This window comes from Oreochromis aureus, linkage group 14 (genome assembly GCF_013358895.1).
Source record: "Oreochromis aureus strain Israel breed Guangdong linkage group 14, ZZ_aureus, whole genome shotgun sequence".
In the NCBI taxonomy this organism is placed as follows: Eukaryota; Metazoa; Chordata; class Actinopteri; order Cichliformes; family Cichlidae; genus Oreochromis; species Oreochromis aureus.
This window is the reverse complement of record NC_052955.1, coordinates 26,710,892-26,726,856: the sequence shown is the minus strand read 5'-3', so window position 1 is coordinate 26,726,856 and position 15,965 is coordinate 26,710,892. Positions and strand designations below refer to the sequence as shown.

The window sequence follows — 15,965 nt, the reverse complement described above, 5'->3', positions numbered from 1 at the left end:
AGAGTAAGGCAACCTGTTTAGTCAGTTCTGTCATATTGTTTCTCTCTGATTGCTGCAGGCAGATTTCTTCAAGACTAAGATTTCTGTGATGCGATTTCTGGGGTTAAATGTGTTTTAAGGGTGTAGAAGACCTGAGGTAGTGATGGAGATGTGTATACGTCAAGTCAAACATGCTTCTTTGAATTCTTGTCCACAAATATTTTGCTTGTGATGGCTCTCGAGCAAAGTTGCAGCGCAGTTAACTGTGGATCCGTTTTTTCTCATATAAACATTAATCAGCATAAGCAAAAAAGAAAGAAACGAGACAGAAGGCAGCTTAATTTCCTCCTTTTTTCTAGTGAAATGCCCTCTTTGTTGTGACACACAGCTAAACCTCAGTGACTTTTGCCGCCAGACAGGCACACAGTGCACTGTTTGACTAATAAAAGGCACATTGGTTTTGCGTGCGTGCGTGTTTGTGTGTTCAATTTATCTGGTGTTAAACAGACTGGTGGTCCTGGTGTCTCGTAATGTTGTCCACATTGTGTGAGTCAGGATTCTCCCTATTAGACTCCTCTGAACTGTGACAACAGCTTGGACGCTCTCCTAAACGTCTGTTTACTTCAGCACTCGGGAACTAAATGTCTGACATCGGTAAACTGATGCACTCATTTCATCATACAAAATTAAAACAATGCATTGTACAAATTACACCGCTAGTCATCCGCTGCTGACAATGCGTCTAGGATGGTGTTTATTTTACGGGACTGGTATTAATCTTTCTTCCACATAATTCAGCTGCACCGTGTTCATGTCAATGCTTGACCGTGTCAAAATGATCTTAAGATGCCAGGCTGCTCAGGGCGCTGTGCAGTGCAAGCATTTGAAAGGAGACAAATGGGCCATTTTTGGAAAATAAATGGTGGAATAAGTAAAAATCTGCTTAAAAAACCCCCCAAAAACTGGCTTAGTGCATACCTGCTGAACATATTCTTTATTGCTGTGTATCAGTATTTAAAGGATTATTGTTCATACTGATAAAGACTTACCTTTGTGGCCAGCTGCTGAGTGAAGCCTTCCTTCATCATATTCAGGGCTCTGCCATGAGATTCTAGCATAACATCCCTGCAAACACGCACAGTTCACTCATTAAAAATATCCTGCCTTGCAATAAAAATGATCAACTGCACATGTGATACAATTTTTCTCCCTTTTATGTAAATATGGCAACATTAAACAAGGATCCACTGTGGGGGAGACAAACATATCATCTGAAGCCTTAGGACAAGATAACTCCCTTCCTTACTCGATACAGCAGAAATAGCAGCCATCTGTTTGTAAAACCAGACTGTAGTGACAAAAATTTGACCAACTGTCTGAGACCAAATAATGCACTCACAGTCCCTGGCTGCTTTTGACTTTAACAAAGATTCCCCCTGCCCACTGTGTAAATGAAAAAACAAAATACACACATAAACCATCTACAGCCCACATACCACAGACATGCTACAGACATAAAAGCTCAAAAACTGTCTGTGTGAAGTCTAAGAAAGAAAGAAAGAAAGGAAGTGTGGGAGATAAAGCGGAGAAGGCTAGAAAGGGTAAACCTCATTGATTTGTTGATCTTGTGTCCAAATATTATATGTCACTTGAGCAGCTGGTTTGCCTGATAAGATGTGAAGGAGCATAAATTCAAGGCCACGGTGAGACAAGCTGAGCTCGCCTCTTTCTTTTTTTTTCCTTCTTTTTTTTGCAAATGTTTATACGGAGTAATTTGTAGAAAAGGCTCTCTGAGAGAACCCGGAGCAACATTAAGGCTTAGAAACTAATACCAAACAAAAAGCAGTGATCCTGTAGAGAAATATGAATATTGAATTGTCATGAACTGGCTGTGTGCAGGCAGGTGAGGACCCGTATGCAAAACTCACAGGAGCGGGACGTGAACTCAAAAACACAGCTTTGTTGCTGGGAAAAAAGGCAAAACGGTACAAAACTAAACTGGGAAAATCCTAAACTAATCACACGGGGAGGCACACAAGGAAACACAGCCAAGAGGGAGGACGCGACAAAGGACTGAGAGAGACGTGGACATAAGTACACAGAAAGATAACGAGGGACGTGGGAGCACACAAGGAACGCAGCTGACACCAATAATCATAACTAGACAGGGCAGGACCAAACACAACATGACCTACACTGACGGGAGACTATCAAAGTAAAACAGGAAGTACACTGAGATGCAGGCTGGAGGGGGAGAGAGAACACGGAGGAGCAGGAGGGAGAGCACAGACATGACAGGCTGGGGACACATGGAATAAAACACAAGGGGAAATGAGGCACAAGAACTCACAGATACACAGAGGGAGACACGAGGGGAAATCTAAAAACCATACTGACCAGAATAACCTAGGAACCATAGGATACAAGAGAACTCAAAAATAACACAGAATGATCAAAAATGCATGAAAATTCAAAACACTGGTCAAAATGGCATAAAACATAAATCATATCAATAACATCAAGCATGCTGTCGCACATTCACACACACTCAAACACACACACACACAAAGTGGCATGAGAACTCATACATGCGTAACAAAGATTAACAAAGTGTCTCATGCATGTAAGCGGCATCAGCGGGCAAAGAAAAGTCCTGTACGATGGCTGTGTGTAGAAGCACGCACACAGATGACTCTGTGCGTATCTGATTGTGGAGTAGACGAACTACAGTATAATAATAAAGAGCAACAGCTATATTCCATCTCTTCCTGTTCGGGCCAGACACAATATTATTCACTCCACTGGGTCTGGCTAATCGCATCAGCCTACTCACCACACACACACACACACACACACACACACACACACACACACACACACACACACACACACACACACACACACGCACACACACAATGAAGCATAAAAATAGATGCAGACTCTTGGGTGTGTGTGTGTTGGGGATTTCATTCTGCTGTGAAGGGCCATCGGAGTGTAATCGCCAAACAGCACAACTGAATTCTGTATATCAATAAATCATGTTCAGTTCCTTCTAATGATTTCTCCTTATTGAACTGAACTGCGTAAAGCCACAAATGTTAAGCATAAGATATATGATATTTGTAATCCACATACAACACCCTCTTTCCTAAAACGAACCCAGAGCTCAACAGCCTCTTGGTTTGGGTCAATAATTACATAAATGTAATCATATAAATCTTCGATCAATAGTTGTGCCTGTTTGAGTGTGAAGAACAAGAAAGCCTTTGTTGTCGAAGCAATGGCGAGAGCTCATTACAGTCAGGTCCATTATTTGTTGGACAAAAACAGAGTTTTGCCTCTGTACACCGCCACAGTGGATATTAAATCAAACAATAAGGAGTATGACTGAAGTGTGGTTTACAAAAATGCTCAGAGTGTTTAGGAATTACAGTCATCTTTTATACACAGTGCCCCACTGTCGAAGGGTCAAAAGTAACTGGACATCTGACACAGTTTCATGGCCTTGGTATTTCATGACGAATGATGCAGATAAAATATCTTTAGATAATTCAAAGTGTTGAATTAGTATTTTAGAGCATTTCACCGAGACCCAAAGAGATGTCAGTGCAAGTGAGGGAGGCTATCATTAGGCTGAAAAAACAAAATAAACCTGTCAGACAGGAAAAAACAACAATCAGGTTCATTTTTTAGAAAGAATGAATTCTCTGAGCAGCTCAGCATCACCAAAAGGCCTAAAAAGACCAGAAGACTAAAGTGGATGATGACAAAATTATTTCCATGACTAAGAAAAACAACTTCACAACTTCTAGCAAAGTCAATACGATGCACAAGGAGGCAGGAATGTCACTGTCAGAGTTTACAGGAAAGAGAAATTTACAAGGTGCAAACCACTGATTACACTCAATAACAAAAAGGTCAGATTAGACTTTACCAAACATCTAAAAGAGTCTGAACCAGGTCACCAGTGTTTATTGATGATATGAGTGCTGATAGAAAGAGCAGAAGGAAGTGTGAAGGTTCAGCCAAATGCTGCAAAAAGTGACTGGGCAGCACTTGGCGGTATAAATGAATAATGACTCAAATCATGCTGCAAAAGCAACCCAAGAGTTTCTCTAGGCAAAGACAGGCCAATGGCCGAGTCAGTCACCTGATCTCCCCTGAATAGCAGCTTTTCAGTTATTAAATGCAAAACTGAATTAAGAGAGCAGCCACTGAAGGTTGCTGCAGTAAAAGTCTAGAAGAGCATCTCAAGGTAGGAAACACAGCATTTGGTGATGAAAATTGGTCCTAGACTTCAATTATTTTTAAGGAGTGTGCATAAAAATGCTAAAGGTCAGCATTCAGTCACATCTTAATTGAACAGAGAGAAAAACTGTGTGTTTGTCCAATAAATTAGGAACCCAACTGCAGATTAAGTTATATTTTAGCAAATGATCCATCAGTTGGTCGTTTCAGCGTCGCTGCAGCGCTCTGGGCAGTGGTGACAAGGCAGTCATATTTCAAACAGCTTAAATACTGTTAATCTAATCAAAGCATATTCCTGGTATCAGTTTAAATGTTCGCTGACTGATAACTGACTGAGAAGCAAGGATTGGTTTAGAGAAGTATGTTTCATTGCATACTCTGTATATTGAGAACAGGACTTTTTTTTGCCTGTTCTGAGTATGTGTGTTTTCTAAACCACAGCGCCTGCAGATGTTTTTCAGTTCAGCTGGTAAGGAAGAAGAAGAACCATCCAAGTGAGGATCTGACAGTTTCATGAAGCTGAAGACTTAATATGTAAGAAACTGCTGATGCATACAATATTTGTGTATGTCTTTATGTGAGTGTTTTCAGCAGCGTGTGCATGTGTTTCACTGTCAGATATAATTCCCCTCTGATTATCAAATAAGTAGACCCCCGCAGCTATGCAGTGTATCAGACCTTTTAAATTTGCAGTGAGTGTGTGTGTGTGTGTGTGTGTATGTGTGTGTATATGTGTGTGTGTGTTGGCATGTGTGACCCCCTGGGATGCGTGAGCGTGCAAGTTCAGCCCTCAGAAGGAGGTCTGGGGGGATTACAGGGAGGAATGATGGGAAAATCCGGGAACACTCTCTCATTCACTCACACGCCAGGCTGCTTTTAAGGACAGGCAAATGTGTTTATGTGCAGAGAGTGTGTGTGTGTGTGTGTGTGTGTGTGTGTGTGTGTGTGTGTGTGTGTGTGTGTGTGTGTGTGCATGTGTGTGTGAGCGGCTGTGTGCAGTGGGTGCTGCCTCATCAAAAGGCACACTCTATTTGCCTACTTCTGCTGATAAAATCTGTGTGCACACACACAGACAAAGAAATTAAATTGTCCGCACATCACAAAGGCAATTTTCACTTTTTTTTTCCTTTTTTTTGCACGTTTGTGAATAAACAAAGCGGATCAACAGCTAACACGAATCTTTGCTGACATAATACATCCTCAGGGACACCACTCTCCACCTAGAAAGATGATGAAGATTTCAAAGGCGAGAATCTTCCCACACTCACACACACTTTCAAAGCTTTCAAGCTTTCAAAGCACAAATGGGCTGCCTTGTAAAGAAAAATTTGACATAAATTTACAGCAATAGCAATTTATGAACTGTTAATAAAAAAAAAGGAGGGAGAGCCATAATAAAAGTCAAGAACCAGACAAGGATGATATAATACTTTCCACCCAAGAAAACAGTCAGAAGATCAAGAGTACACCAAGAGACGAGCTTAAAAGAAAAAAAAAAAAAACGACAGCGAGAGAGAAGGGTAAACACAGATGAAGGCGATATCTTAGATGTGTGGTTGAAATAAATCTCCTCTATTCTTTTATTAGCCTATATAAGAAAAGCCAGAGGCGTTAAAACCGCTTCTCTGTGGGGCTAGAAAGAGTTTGCTCTCGAGTTCATATTTGTCACGAAAACTCTGCAGCTTGAAACCACTTGAAACAAGCCCTCACCCATTTATGGATGAGGAAGCACACGGATACTCCTGACCTCTCTTGACTTTTAAATCTTTCACTCTGAACCCGCTTTCTGCCACTTTCTCTTTCCTCCTTCTCCCTCCACTTTTCCTCTCCGCTCCGTCTCTCTGTTTTAAACTTTGTGTCAGTTAGACTGAATCAAGGGCACGCTGTCAAGTTTCGTGTGTGTGTGTGAGTGTATGAGTGAGTGTGTAGATTGTGTGCGGCCCCTGTGACCCATGCTGTGTGCATGCGAAAGCCAGACAGTGTGTGAAGTAACCACCGAAACCACAGTCACGGTCTCCATCCCTCCTCCCTGAAACACTCCTAGCCTCCTACCTCCCTCTCTCTTTCGCTCTCCTTTCCTACTTTCTATCCTCACTTTCTCCATAATTTGTTCTCTTTTTTCCTGCCTCCTTCTGCTCTCTTCACCGTCCCTCTGCACTGACCTTCTTGTCCATCCCTGCAATTTCACCACCCCCTCAATCTTACTCTGGCCTGGGGAAAATTTTGCCTGCCGGCTGCTAAGATTGCCCTTTCACTGTCACTTCACAACTGCTTTTCATCGGCAGCTATTTAAAGAGCTGCCGTTCCGAGTTAACATAGAGATAATGGGGGTGAATTATCCTTGCTGCTGCGACTGAGTAGTAGCAGTAATTTGGCTGTCTTTATTACACAGCTGCCAGTTTTACTTTCAATCTAGTTTTTAGTCCTTTTTCACATATGCTCACTAAATGGCTTTGCATATACCATAAAGCATAAATAAAGTACCTATAGTTCCTCTATTGTACTAATACATGTAGTGTAGACAGCTCTGAGCAATCAGTAAGAATAGAAAAGTGTTATATATTAAAGATGATTTGAATCCTTACAAGCAGACAAAGGATTATTACACAGTAAACTAGTAAACTAGCAAGCACAGCCTGTGGCTCAGGTGGTACAGCAGGCTATCTACCAATCAGATGGTCAATCTCTCCTTGGGCTGGATGGTGAACCTCGAGTTACCTTCGAGGCATTGATTTGAAGGTTAGATCAAATAAATGAGTTGGATAGATGGATACATGTGTGTTTGGGTGAATGATACTTGCTCTAAAGAGGACGCTGAACACAGAACTACGACGAGTGTTTCTGCTCAAATCAGGCAATAAAAGTGCTGGAAGGGGATAATGCGCAGCACATACTGTAGAGAGGAATGTGTGCCTGTGGGTGTGCGTCAACAGGGGATAAAGCTGGACCCAGGTAGCGCTCTAAGTGGAAGCACAGAAGGGGTGGTGATAAGACAGATGCTGCAGATGTGTAGCAAAAGTCTGTAATGTGAAAAGGGTGAGAAAGACCAGAGAACAGCGTGTCCTTTCATGGGTCGCTCTAGGTCGGTGGAGGTGGTTAAGTTGTCTGCAGCAAGAAAAAAATAAAGGGCTTTTGTTTCACGACATTTCACCAGCAGCCACAGAGAGGGTGATATCATTTTCACCTTGTGAATCTGTGTCTGTGTGAGTCATGAAACTTTATAGGTGTGAAGATGAAAAATGCTACAGTATACCACCCGAGCTATGGGGCCCCATGACTCCATCCCACGGCACACCCCTGTCCCACATTTGTCTTAATTTTTTGTGTATCTGTTACTCCTAAAATTGGTTGCTTTTTCTCCACACTGTGTCTCTGTTACAAACTCTGATAAGATTGAATTACTGCTGTTTGTTTCATTGGCAGCACTTTTATAGATCAAATTTGCACCAATGCTGCAAAATGATGAACTACAGAATAGAATAGAATAGAACAGAAGTCACAGTCATAACCTTTCTTTCTTCAGCTCTCTTGTTTCCTGCTCTGTATTCTCCAGAGCTCTCCTTAGTTGTGTCACTTCCTCTGCAGCTGCAAAGTACTTCCGGTTCATCTGCTCCTCTCTCTGACTGCAAGACAACAGCTGCTTCTGCATGGCATCACATCTCTGTTGGCATGACAACCACCTCTCATGTTTCTCCTCCAGCTCCACTTGTAACCTATGAAAAAGACACATAAGATGAGCACGCACACATGGCAAGGTTTGCTTTTCAAGTCTGTACTGACAGGTCAACTGGTCTGTGTAAGCACCAAGGACAGTCTGTTAGATAAAAGAGAAGCCGTTTGTATAAAAGGCCCCAAAGTTCATAGAATAGTTTTATTGGTGTTTATAAGTTTATATAAGTTCATTTAATATTCACTCTTCTGTCAGTTTGGGCCAGCCCACCTTCTAGTGACATCATCCGGTTAGTAAGGTGGGCAGTTTAATGTCGGATGAGCAGTGTTGGTCTGGAGGTGGTGCACTGATTCCTGGGGAATGTTATGTGTGCGTAAATGACAAGTGAGTATTGACCGGTGTTGTATTTTGCCTTTGTTTGTGTCAGTACTGTAGTATGTTTACCATTTAGGAGCTAATGTAGTCCATAGTTGGAGCGGTAGGCCACGCATGCAACGCGTGAGTTCACCCTCATTTCATATGCTAATTTATGTTGTTAGCTTACCCCGGTTTAGCTTTGTTGACGCATGTACGGTCTCTCGTATGTCCATAACGTCATTCCTGTGTTATCAGACCTTCTCTGTATGTTGTATGTGATGCTTGTGATTGTTTACTTTGAAGTAGCGGAGTTTGTAGTGTACAATTAGGTACGAGGATTAATAAAATAGCGATCGTAGATTGACCGGAAGGATCGCGTTCCCGCTTACCCTTCACAATAAGAGCATTACGGCTGATTATAATGGGTAAGCTTTTATTTTGTACAACTACCGGAAGTAGTTCCTATGTTCCCATGGTAACTTAACCTCGCACTAATGCTGTTTAGTTGCATAGTGTAAGCAGTTTGAAGTGTACTGTATTGTCTTATCTCTATATATGTGATTATGTCAACTATGTTGTATCATGTTTATATTTGAGTGTTTTACTTGTCTATTCTCTTTATTTATCATTATTTCCCTTGTTTATTTCCTTTGTAGAAAACCACACACACACACGTATGTACACCCGCTGTGTTTACAGCCCCAGAAATTGAGTGGTGACAATAAAGTGCCTCAAACAGAACCTCAAGCTCCCTTCTTCTTTCCTACTCTGGGACAATTTGGCCTTAAGTGGTGTTCTGGCCGACACACCGGGGTGACCATAGTGCTCAAAGTCTGAATCAGTGCCACAGGATATCTCCACTACACCGTTCATTCTCCAACCTTATCAGACTTCCAAAAGTCAGGAATCCAACTGGTGAGAAAAAACTGGGATGCTTAAAGTTCATTGGGCCTCATTTACTAACAGTGTGTATACACAAATCTATGATTTATCAATATTTTTGGCCATGAATTTGTTCGTACTTTAGGAACAAAGTAATACGTTCCTCTGACCGTGCGTACGAACAAATACCAGCCAGCTGGAATTTAAACACACGTCTAAGCCTATTACTACTACTACTGCTACTAATAATAACAGTAATCAATACACATTGGACATTATACACAGCTGTCTAAAACACTTTGTTCGTGACTACAAAAGCAGGAATGTAAAGAAAATAAATACTACAGCTGAGGGAAAGCACAGCCACGCTATGGAGGAAGCTCATTTGCGCCACTTGTATCCACGATCCCATTCCTTTGGCTCGTGACCATAGGTGAGGGTGGGGATGTGGATCGACGAGCTTCACGTTTACACTCAAATCTGTCTTCAACTCGATGGACCGGTGCAATGCCCACATAACTGCAACCGCACATATTCCATTACCTCTTATCATATCTTAAATGTTATTATCTTCTATTACAAAGGACTTCTATCATTGCCAGATGTCATCACTCAGAGTCTAATTTCTTGGCACTGTGCTATGGGTGCTGGAGAATCAGGATTTTCTTCAATTTCATATGAGGAGTTTATTTGGGGCTGACAGATCACGTCCTCCTTGTCCTTTGTGTTGGGTAAGAACGTTTCCATGCACCAATTAGAAAATGATGCCCAAAGTTTTTATGTTTCCTAAAAGTTTGTCCCGAGCAGTGTTGGTCAAGTGACTTGAAAATAGTAATTAGTTAGTAATTACTGATTACTTCTTCAAGAAAGTAATCCAGTTACTTTACTGATTACTTATTTTCAAAAGTAATTAGTTACTTTATTACTTTTTAAAAACATGACACAACCTGAATATGTAATAAAGCAATAGACCTTTCAGCCCAATTCTATTTTTTCTGCATAATCCATCATATAAAATAGAATCAAATGAAAAAGTCTCTCTATAAAACTTGTTTTATTAGTCTTAATCTTTTAACTTTATGCGCATTGGATCAAGCAAAAATTAAATTATATGCAACATTCTCTGACTGGAAGAAATTTGTTTACCATTTAAACCTATTTTCTGCATACTCCAGCATATAAAATAAAATACTTTTTTGTGTTTACGCTCACTCTTTCAAATAGATGCAAGTAAAACACAGCAAAAAATAAATCAAAGATTTAACAGCACTAAGTCCTGTCGCTGTTAAATCTATCTTCACCTGTTTAGCAGGAGCAGTCATGTCAGTGGGGGGATCCGGGGGTTTCTCTGTGAATTTCACATTCCCGTGGCAGCGTACTCGCCGCTCGCTCAGATTTGAAGTTAAATTTTTCGCTGTAAAAAGAAGTTTTCTTCCCGCACGCAGTGTAAAGCAGACACTAATGTTTTTGTCACCTTTTACAGAATCAAACTCAAAGTAATGTCAGTACTTTCAAGCTTTAAGCACTGCATGGCCGTCCTCGCTCCCACACTCCAGATTGTTGTCCATTGTTGTTCTACACACGTGAGTTGCTGCCACGGACGTCGCACGCTCGTACATCATGAGACACTCTCACAAATAAAATCACGGTTTAGTAATGCAGTAACGCAGCGTGCTTACGGGAGAGTAACGGTAATCTAATTATTTTCTTTGCAACAGTAATCCCGTACTTTACTCGTTACTTGAAAAAAGTAATCAGATTACCGTATCCATTTCTGGTCCAGAGTACCAAATTATTGCAATTTACTTGACTGTTCATTCATGAAAACACACAGGAGAAAAATAATGAACGGGCAGGTGCATTATCTGCGTTGGTCATAGATCTCAATGCTTTATTAGGAGGCAGACAAGCAGGATCAGGTGTTTTTAGGAAACAGATGGGCTGACAGGAGAAACAGAGCTCTAAAGTGGTGTCAAACACAGAAAGATATGGATTCTCTTGTCTGTTCTCGCCTTTATCTGTTTTAAAGGAACATATCAAAGGAAATTGCAGGGACATTCAAATAAACCTATTTCAAACCACTTGAAGCAAGCGTAACTGAACAGATTCACAGATTCAAGTTCAATTTCAAAATCAGTACCTGCAGCGTTAGAAAGCATGCACTCATCGGTTTCCCTGCAGAAGCCAAAGTGTTTTGACCAGATAAACATTGTCTTTTGGCACCTATGGTTTCCATTTTTTGGGCAGTTTAGTAAATTGCTGTCTCCTGTTACATTTTCAGGTATGGGGGGATGTTTCTTCAATCTCTCATCCTTCTAAAATAGCTTCCACCTCCTGCAGCGGAGCGCCGCTTTATGTTGAGCCGTATAGGAGCCAGAGGGTTAGATCAGAGGCTTCAGTGTGGGAGGGGAAATAAATCGACGGTGTAATTGAACGCATCAGGCTGCCAGCATCTTAGAAAGGGAATACCAGCAAATACCATGTGAAAAAAACACACACCCTACATTTATCGCCTGCATGGAAAGATGAGAGGCCTTGTGGGTATACACATGTGGGTTGTGTGAGTGTAACACACATGTGTCTGCCCGTGTGTTAGTGTGACGGACTACCGTTTTACCTCGCCATAGCTACAGTACAGTATGTGTTTGTGTGTGTGTGTGAAACGTGATTCCACGCCAACTAAGAAGTGCTTCCATCTGTCGTGCCAGCCTCACACGAGCTTTGGCTGTGTCGCCGGCACTTTATGGAGCCTAAGATCTCCACAAATGATCCAAGAGCCAACAGTTATACAGCCACCTCTCTTTGGGAGGAAGGAGATGGAGCACAGGAAGAGAATAATTGGGGAAGAATGAGTGGGATGAGAGTTGGGATTGTGGGAAAGTTGGAGTGACTGAGAATTTATCGGCACGGAGCGTGGAGAAACAGAAAGAGGAGCAGACCTGAGGAGCTTTCCTCTGTGCTCCCTCTCAGAGTCTTCTAGCTGGGACAGCTGCTCCTCACTCCGTCTCTTCTGCTCTCTGGAGACAAAAAGCACATGGCACAGGTGATCATTTCCACCATTTGTTGAGTAAATACATTTATGACCAATTTATGAGCATAGATTTAATATAGCAAGCATTAACTCCCATACCCACAGTTCACATTCAGCCAGGAGGAAATCCATATTCCCTGGGTATGTTTTTTACAATCTCGAGTGTCACTGTAGAGTACTTGAGCAAGATGCCAAATCAATACAGCTGCTATTCTGCGCACTCCTTGACTTGAATCTCCATGTGGAAGAAGCCAAGCTTAACAATGAATCCTCCCTCTGGGATCAGCAAAAGTTCAAGCATACTGTAACTCTTTGGGCTCGAAAAAGTGCTGCTGTCTGTCAGTTTGCAACTAAATTGAGTTGCTTTGTTGAGATTCTATCGTAAAAGAAAATTAGATGGTGTTTTTTTAGATCACCTCTTGTTCTATGGGCAGCTGCTGCCTCTTCTCGAGAAAGTAAATCGGTTTTAATTCTAATAGTGCGTGCCATGACAGTGTGTGATACTCCCACCTTCTGTGCATGCACATACACAGACACACACATACTTTACCCTAACCCCCATAACCCCCCTAACCCTGCCGGCTTCTCAGTCTAATCCCCTCTCTGGCGGCATGATCAGTTAATGTGTTTGTGCGTATGTGTGCGTGCCAGTATGTTTTCGGCCGTCTAGCCCTGTGACCTTGCAAACACACGCAACGAGGATATAGACTGAGAAGGCCTGCATGTCTGAGCTCAGAGGGAGACGGCCTGTTTTCACTTCCAGTCAGACAGATTTTGTTTTTTTTCCCCTGACAAACACTTTGGAATTATTTGTACATTTCAACAAAAGTGGATTCACAGCCGGAGCGGCTCCTCACACTATAATTTCTGTAATCTGCATTTCATGAAAGATTTGATTGCTTTTTAGTAACAGCTCTAAAAGCAACATGAAATATGTCTAAATGCTTCGCACAAACACCTGAATAAGAATACGCAGGCCTAAACCAACTGTAATTTCAACAAAGCTTTAAAAGTGTGGCTTTAGCCTGATCTTTGTGATTCTTTGTCAAGCAAATGCTTGGGGACCAACAGCTCTGACCCTGCAAAAATGGCAGCTTTCCCCCTGAGGTGTACGCCTCAAACTATAAAATAAAAAATACAAAAATGGCAACACAGTAATGGCAGCTAATGCCGGACAACCACATTAAATCCATGCCGGAGAGATGAGTTCAGGGTGACACGTAACATGTGAATGTGATAGCAGCCAGTGAAAGTATGCGAACGTTAGTCACAGACAGAAGCACAAATACAGACACATAATGAGAGTAACACTCGCAGCTGTCTGGCTCCAGTTATCAGCCTCCCTCTCTTTGTACCTTTTTATCACACACACACATCTCCATCCCATTCTCTCTCTCTCGCTTGCTCTTTTTTTTTAACCTTCTTTTCCTCCCGGGCAGCTACCGATGATTTGGAACAGGCCTCCTGCATTCTTTCTGTTCAGCTACAGCATAATACAATTCATACTTTACAAACCACTATGCCTGCCTCTTGTCCCTCTTTCTCTCTCTCCCTCCCTTTGTGTTTTCAAGGTCAGAGATGACATGATATCTTCATGATATCTATCTCACAATATCTTACTCTCAACTGCTGTTTCCGTTCTTTCTATTCTTTATCTCCCGGTCTCCTTTTCCTCTCTTTTTCCTCTGAGGTGAAAAGGGCCTTTGAGGGAGAGAAGGATGACTGAGAGAGTGAGAGAGAGAGTAAGACAAAGTAAAACTGTGGTCGGTGGTGTTTTCTTTGTGACTTTGCAGGCTTCAAAGTGCAGTCAAGTGCACAGTGCTCCGTGAGAGCGCTGGAGGATTTTGGGCACATTTGTGGCTACAGGCGTGTGGTGCACACAGTGTGCACATGGAAACAAAGTCAGACTCAGAAGAATCTATTATCACATATTATCAGTAGATGTGTCAGAAGCAGGTTACAATCACAACATGAGGGTTCCAGGAAAGTTCCTCCAGGGGAGGGGAGGTGGGTTCAGAATAAAAACAACAAAATCCCTTAATTGTCTTTCCCACTGAGTGGACCGAGTTATGTCACTATCGGTAAACCCTGCACGAACTTAAAACAAGGTGAAAAAGCTTCCTGGTTGTGCAAGATTTAATCAAGGTAACCACAGCAGATGTGGCATGCGCAATCACAGCCTGACGGCACGTAGCATTCAGATCAGAGCCGTCACAAGTTTGCAGGCTTCAGCTGGATGACTGATGGTAAAAGGAATCACATTCATCTTCGCCCGTCCTTCGTGGCCACATTTTTTTTCCCTGCGTAATTAGATGTGTCACACAGTTCAGGAACGCCTCGTAAAAGCGAAGCAGACGAGGAAAACATTCGAGTGACGAAAGCTGCGCACAGTTTGCTGCCGATCGGGCCTGAAGCAGGACAGGTGGCAGGCAGTGGAGGATGTGGTGAATCGCAACACCAAAACTGAAATGCTGACTCAGAGTGGTGTTGTTCTTGGCAACCAGTCACAGGAAAGCAGACACTCGCAACGTTAGGGAAATGCATTTATTTTTGTGGTGGGCGCTTACAAAAGAGTGAGATTTCTTTTGAATTTGAAAAGGGAAGAGGAAAGAAAAAAAAGTGTTCTTTCTCAAAGGGCTGTGGCTGATTTTTATCTAGCATGAGATAAACAGCAGAGCGAAGTGAGGGTGGAAAAAAAAGACCTGTTTCTGTGTCACGGACAAAAAGAACTCGTGGGAAACGGGGCATCCTGAGAGCAGTCGCTATACTACTGCCGATAGCCACACAGACATATGACATAATGCACACACACTGGCTTTAATGCACACACATGCAGGCACACACATACACAGGGCAGCCAGCGTGCATCATCCTTATGAAAACAAGCTGTTTCACATCAATCACATCAATCCTTTGCTCTTTCTCTCTTGACCTTCACTCATTTCACCAACCACTCTTTCATCTTTCCTCTCGTGCTCCATGCGTCCTATCCCATCTTTCATCTAACCCTCTCTTCCAACTAATCCATCCTTTTAACCGGGCCTGCGTCTGCGTTGGATGATCCATGTGTTCGTCCTCTGATGAAAGGACGAGCTCGGTGTCTCCTGCCAATCAGAAAGCAGCAGGACGCTTCCCAACACCTCTTCCAAACGAGTCATCCAGAGTTACAGGCGGAGGTTTGTGAAGCTCTCTGTGATGCACTGACAAATGCTGACAGATGATACATAGCCAGTAGCGTGAGTCGTAAATCAGATTAATAAAAGTTAATCCACACAAGGAGCAGAGTTTGCATGCACAGTGTATTATAAATTAGCGTTATTTTTGGATGAAAGGAAGGTTATAAAAGTATCCTAAAAAGTCTGTAAGTCACTTTGTTTGTAAATGAGAAAACAAGCTGCCCTTGGCTTGTCAGAATGCACAGCAGGATCAAAAAAATTCCACAGCTGTGGACTGTCCTCAGATATGTGTGTTTCCAAAGCAACCAGATAGTGCCACAGAAGCACAACAGGTGTGGATGTCTGATTGAGGTGTGCGTCAAAGGTTGGCGAGTTGTCATGGTGATGGCTTTTACGCACGTATTTTCTTTTGCTCTTAAATATCAAGAGTGAATCGAGGGTCCAACATGCTCTGGAGACGTGAAGATACCAGTTGAGACTAAAAGGATTCAGGATGCACAGAGATGCCCAAAACTCCCACAAAACAGTGACTGTGGGCATTTTAGTCAGCGTCAAGCGGACAGTGAAAGGAGGGTCGACTCAGACGTCCCATCTGGACCTCAGTCTGGACTTCAGCTGACTG

The 15,965-nt window shown here is 42.3% G+C and overlaps 1 protein-coding gene across 3 annotated transcripts in view; it reads right to left on the bottom strand.

The window, feature by feature from the left end:
• The window catches only part of lekr1 (leucine, glutamate and lysine rich 1), an 87,411-nt gene that overhangs the window by 17,108 nt on the left and 54,338 nt on the right, over positions 1-15,965 (bottom strand). For all 3 annotated transcript variants that reach the window (XM_039598089.1, XM_031752627.2, XM_039598091.1), the window contains 3 exons: positions 12,076-12,153; positions 7,737-7,940; positions 1,029-1,104 (listed from right to left, as the gene is read on the bottom strand). In XM_039598089.1, the coding sequence (XP_039454023.1) occupies positions 1,029-1,104; positions 7,737-7,940; positions 12,076-12,153 (358 nt within the window). The remainder of the gene's footprint in view (positions 1-1,028; positions 1,105-7,736; positions 7,941-12,075; positions 12,154-15,965) is intronic.